Here is a 5,944-nt window from a genome sequence, read left to right as displayed (position 1 = left end):
AGCAACAGTCTTCAGTCAGAAGCCTCTTCAGATTCATTGCTAAACTGACTGCTACCGGAGATCTTTCCTGCCCACATCATCACTGCGACTCTTCGAAGACACTTGGATCATATGATTTACAACAGCATTTAATTTTTCTTTAGAATAAATAAAGTTTTTTTTTTTAATTGAGTCATATAACATTCCACTWAAAACAGACAAATGTTTGCAGTCGAATGTGACAAACATCTTAAAATAGTCGCCTCACCTAGAGAATGGGGCTGGTAAGAGTGAGGGGGAGCGGGTCCGGTGGTTCCACCGTGTGACACCGAGCTCTGGTGAGAATCTCCTCCCGTCCCGTTCCCGCTGCCGCACGACAACCCGCCTGCGTCCGAATCCTCAATATTCCCTCCGCTGTTACAGCCGGCGCCACAACCTTTCCTTAACCTGCAACGAAAAAGGTTTTTTGCCTCATTTTTACCCAACATATTTAACACACACTCACAACTAGCACATCTGTAACATTGTGCTGATGTTGGAAGTGGGTTTCCATAAGCGTCCCAAACCTGTGCCAGGTGCTGACGACGAAGTTGCGGATGTTGGCGATGCTGATGGGCCCTCCYAGGATGTGTCCGAGCTGCGGGTGTGTGTTGCAGTAGGAGGTGGTCAGTGGAGAGACGTAGATGGGATACCCGATGGGCTGGTCGCAGGACGAGTTGATCATGTTCCGCAGGGCCTGCTTGGCGTTCTGAATGCTTCCTCGCTCAGGATTTCTGTTTCTCAGGAACACCAGCTCCTGCTGCTGCCCGGCCCAGAGGCCTCGGACGCATTCCTTGTTCACCTGTCCCGCAAAAGCAGGAGAGATTCTTGTTAAATCAGCGTGTCACACAACAGCGGTCGCCAAATCCGGTTCGAACTGGTGCCACCTTGATGACGCGGAAGCTGAGGAATCGGCGATTGAGCATGATGATCTTGTACTCGTTGGTGCCTTCGTCCAGCACGTGGCGCAGGGCGAGGAGCGAMGGGGCGTTGGACAGCACGGCGCTCCTCCAGGCCGGGTCGCCCTCATGAGCGATGACTAGGTTCTGCTGGTGCGATGAGATGGCCTCGTAGAGGATAGCCGGCTCATCGTACTCGTCGGGGGACGTGAAGTGGTCCTGAAGGAGAAACGCACCAGCAGATGATGAGACGGCATCTCAGTGTGAGCCTTAAAGCTGGACTGTGTAACTTTTATTAAAAAGTTACACTTTTATAAAAAAGTTAAACTTTTATAAAAAAGTTACACTTTTATAAAAAAGTTACTCAGTAGGGCATGAAACAGTTAATCTGTGAAAAGATCAAGCTCCTCTGCCTTCTCCCAGTGTTCCCAGTGCTAACTACACAAATTCACCGCTTGGTCAGAAACAACCAGGAGGAATTAGGAGGAGGGTCTTAGCGCTCATGTKTTGCAAAAGTATTCATACCAATCACACTTTTTCACATTTTTCTGAATACAAACGTAGTATATTTTATTAGGGCTGTGTGCGATAGACCAAGACAAAATACCACATAACTCTCAAGTTAAAGGAAAATATTTAATCTGATAACCCTTACTAGCTAGCTACCAAGGGTGTCAGCCAGCCTTCGCTAGCTAYCCTGATACACCCTTCTTAGCTACCTAGTATATACCCTCAAGTTGAAGGAAAATATTTATCAATAACCTAATACCATTTCTAGCTAGCTGGTTAGCTCSCAAGGATATCAGCTGGCCCTTGCTAGCTACCCTACTAGCTATCTGGTATATACTCTCAAGTTGAAGGAAAATATTTGTCAATAGCTGGATATATTCGGGTTGAWAGCAAGGGCTGGCTGATACTCTTGCTAGCTAGCTAACTAGAAACTGTATTAGGTTATTGATAAATATTTTCTTTCAACTTGAGGGTATACACTAGTTAGCTAGCAAGCGTATATTAGCAGCTAGTTAGCAGCTAGTAGCCTGAACCGCTTGGAGTCACAGAACAGAATGAAAAAACAAAAAAACTACATAAAATATGCAAGATTAAATAGTCCTGCCATGCCAATATTTAAGACTAACTTAATTTTTTTAATGAATACAAGACATTTTAAGGCCTTTATTCTAGACACATGAATTTAAGACTTTTTAAGTATRTGCGTAAACAGTGTYACWGCCTCGCTCACCTGGTGTAATTTAAGAGACATTCGGATTCCAGGCACCACAACTTTCCTGAGCAGTTCCATGTCTGCAAAGATCCACTCGTCTCGCACGGAAGAGATGCGGAAGTCTCCTTTAAATAATGCATGCAGCCCATAAAGGAAAGACTCCAGATTGCTGAGAGGGAAATCAGAAAGAAGAGATGGAAGTTTTACTATCCGTCTAGTGTTCACAGTGTGTAGCAAAAATAGGAACACCAATCAAACTTTTTCAAATTTTGCCATGTTCAGAATACAAAGTTGGTGTACTTTACTGGGATGGGATGTAATAGACCACTGCTGTTTTCAATAACTGGATAAATTTAATGTGGATTTTTTATGAAGTAAAGTATTCATACCAATAAAACTGTTCCACATTTTTCCGAATACAAATGGAAAAGTATTTGAATTTTTTTGTTTGCAAAATAGTTATCTCCCTATAACTGCAGAACAGATACAATTACAGTGAAATCAAATCACACACAACTGGATACTTTAAAAGTTTGTGACAAAATGTTAAAAAGTCACGGGACAAGAAATCCCCCTCCCGCTGCTGTTTAGCTTTTAAAACACACAGCATGCTGCGCAGGCAAATCATTCACTTGGCATAATAAAGATGACTAGACAACCTGGACATGTGATGCGCTGCCGTTCCCAGCGCTCTCCTTCCCAGGACGCACAGGCCGAAGCAGAGCAGCACGAGAGGCGAGTCTTTGTCGCTGTTGAGCGGCTGCAGGACGAAGCAGAAACAGGAAAGTCCTGTTAGGCTTCATGGCAGCTGGAGTCAGTTGTTGTTTTAACGTCTGATCAAATCTAAAATGTTTACAACTGGATCAGAGCAGGTGGGTTAAGCAACAAAGCATTCCCTGCAAACAGCGTCAACACAAACCAAACAAAACATAAATCATATGCAGAAAAGATTTTAATCTGATCAGATGTATTTTTTGAGGCATACCTTAGCCCTTTGAGAGTTACAGTACTGGATCCATCCCAGGTAGACGCCGCAGAAGCTGTCTCTGGAGATGCCCGCCAGCCGGTGGTCGTAGTCCTCGTCGATGTTTGGATTAAAGGTGGGGTCCAGGTCCACGTAGTTCCTCTCGCCACATCCTCGCAGGCCCTCTTTCATGGTCTCATTAGACAGCCACTCCTCCAGCTTGGTTGAGGCGATCACATAGTAGATGATGCCCTGAGCCCAGAGAGCGACAACAAGTTCAGATCTGTTCTCAACATTCAGACAATCAACTGAATCATCACAGTATCTTCAAACAGTGGCTTCACCAACTTAAATCTCAGAAAGAACGTCATTTCAGACCTGTAGCACAACAGAAATGTACAAAAGAAAATCAAATATTTTATAGCGTGAAGCTTTTGTGATCAGAATGCACGTAGCATTGTTTAGCTTAGCAACAGAAGTAAGCAACTGGCGAACACAAACGTTGTTCAGCCAACTGGCAATAGATTTACACTTACAGTAGTTGCAAAACAGTTAGCTAGCTAGCTTTTAGCTAGGATATATTAGCAGCTAGTTAGCTGTAGCCTGAACCGCCGTGAGTCGCAGAACTGCGTGATTCTGAGTTTTGCCTGACAGAAAAGCTCCACAAGAAAATTTGTTTAAAAACTACACATTCAAAATTAAACAGTCATACCAGGACAAAATTTAAGACCTGAATTAACATATTTAAGGCCAAATAAATTTTWAAAAAGTACGACATTTTAAGGCATTTTTAAGAACATTATAAATAAAMTTTAAGACAATAAGAAACGTACAAAAAAAAACGACATGTTTTATATAATAGTGCCACGCTGTTTTGATCAGAACGCACGCAGCGTCGTACGGTGTCCAAAATGACCAAAAAAAAACACAAATGAGAAAGCCAACCTTGACGTAGTAAGTGGTGAGGATGCGCCGCAGGTCGAACACCTGCAGCATGGAGGCGGCGCTGTTGTCGGTGATGCTGTAGCCCTCCAGAACATATTTGGTGACCAGAACCTCCCAGGCCAGCCAGCGCTGACCGAAGGCAGCGTTGAAGGACAGGATGTGAGGGAGGTGACCCGGCTCGCAGCAGCAGCAGCCCTCGTCTTCCTCCACTCCCTCAGTGATGGCCTCCACTTCCCTCTGCTGGCAGTAAGTACCTAAAAAAACAAATCAGAAACAATCAAAAAAGCTCAAAATGAGGAGAATRATGATTTTAACTTGTACTGTCCATAAATAAGGGGAGATTTTCAAGCATTTATGACAACAAAACCCACTTAAWCTCTGGTTTTACTAAAAAAGGGAGCTAATTAATTTTCTATTGTATAGACTACTAGCTAAGCAACTTTTCCACACCATTTCACCATGTCATGCTTTGATAAACAAAAAGTTATCACAGATAAAGATGCTGACAAGCTGGTCACCATGTCATGCTCGTGTCTGCAAAAAGTTGATGGCATCACAAGCTGCTGGCACCGCTCCCGTTTCATCAGGTCCGCTATGTAGCACAAACCCTCGAGCTAAATGACTCAGAGTCACGCTGATAATAAACAGCAGCCAGGTGTGTNGACTCTGTGAAGCCCATCTGAAGTAAAAACGAATACAGACGATGCTTCTGTAGTTTGGATTATATCAATAAGTAGAGTCGTCCTTTAGATTTAGCAGATCGACAGAACTTGATTCAGTCAGCAGGCGGACTAGTCAAAGTAAACAGACTCACCTTTCTGTAGTGACATGGAAGGATGCAACATGTAGATATGTTGCTACAAAACGTCACCCAGCACATCGCCGAGCAGCTCGTTGGTCACGACAAAACTTTTAATATTTTCCATATGTTAACACTTTAGCTCATCTTCATTGAAAACAAAACAAAAGAAAAACTGTAAATGTGCTTTTCTGAACTGCTTTGAACATGTGCACAGATGTTCTCGAATATTTATTTAGGTCAGGGAATCCTGATAAAGGACGACGATAAGAAAATCTGTTACCTAACCTTTTGTCTTGCATGACGTTCCTGGATATGGATTTTTATCTTCTCCACTCTTTACCAAACTGAGTTTATTTGCTTAKATCTTGTGTAAAATATGCAAGGAAAAGTAAATCTAAAGACATATRGCTTCTTGCACGGAGAATCATAATCAGTAAACTCTGATTAAATAATTGGGGGAAAAAAACGTTTTCGACTAAAATGTCACTGTAAATCCCCTGGTGTACAAAACCTAAATTCTACCTATAATCTATTCCTCCTATGAGGTTACATTCTGWTAACTAATTTTAGTTTCACTCTTTTTTTTTTTAAACCGCCTTGTAGAAACTTAGCTCTTGTATTAGTCTGAACATTTGTTTTTACAGCAACTATTTGCTGCAGTTTGTCAAGTTAAACTCATTTTATGCGGTAAACAAAGTAATTTTACAACTTTTTCCAAATAAGAACCTAATACAGCGATGTTCGTAAGTGCTCATGTCTGAGTTGAACATTGCTTTGATTTACTAGTTGCAGTGGATTTTATTTAGAGGGTGAAAATGAAGCGGYGTAGAAAAAACTCCAAGTATTTCGATATCGCACTCTGCTCTGTTTTGGATYGATCAGATAAAATCCACATAAACGAGAACACAGTCAGCGTAGTTTGAGGAAATGTGGAAGTTAAAACTCTTCTGAAATGTCAGCCACTGAATCAACAGAAAACACAAAATGAGGAGGTGCAGTAAAGAACAAGAAATCAAACTTTTTATTTCTCCATATAGAAAAGAATCAAGTTAAATAGTGAAACAGTCCATCAAAAAAAAAAAAAAAAAAAAAAA

The 5,944-nt window shown here is 41.9% G+C and overlaps 1 protein-coding gene across 2 annotated transcripts in view; it reads right to left on the bottom strand.

Annotated features, from left to right (window-relative positions):
- The window catches only part of pcnx1 (pecanex 1), a 48,027-nt gene that overhangs the window by 2,518 nt on the left and 39,565 nt on the right, over positions 1-5,944 (bottom strand). For both annotated transcript variants that reach the window (XM_008398955.2, XM_008398956.2), the window contains exons 27-33: positions 4,049-4,302; positions 3,125-3,355; positions 2,799-2,899; positions 2,158-2,308; positions 906-1,136; positions 546-820; positions 248-426 (exon numbers count right to left, since the gene is read on the bottom strand). In XM_008398955.2, the coding sequence (XP_008397177.1) occupies positions 248-426; positions 546-820; positions 906-1,136; positions 2,158-2,308; positions 2,799-2,899; positions 3,125-3,355; positions 4,049-4,302 (1,422 nt within the window). The remainder of the gene's footprint in view (positions 1-247; positions 427-545; positions 821-905; positions 1,137-2,157; positions 2,309-2,798; positions 2,900-3,124; positions 3,356-4,048; positions 4,303-5,944) is intronic.

The sequence above is a fragment of the Poecilia reticulata genome, linkage group LG22, assembly GCF_000633615.1.
Source record: "Poecilia reticulata strain Guanapo linkage group LG22, Guppy_female_1.0+MT, whole genome shotgun sequence".
Classification (NCBI taxonomy): domain Eukaryota; kingdom Metazoa; phylum Chordata; class Actinopteri; order Cyprinodontiformes; family Poeciliidae; genus Poecilia; species Poecilia reticulata.
This window is presented reverse-complemented; position numbering and strand designations above follow the sequence as displayed.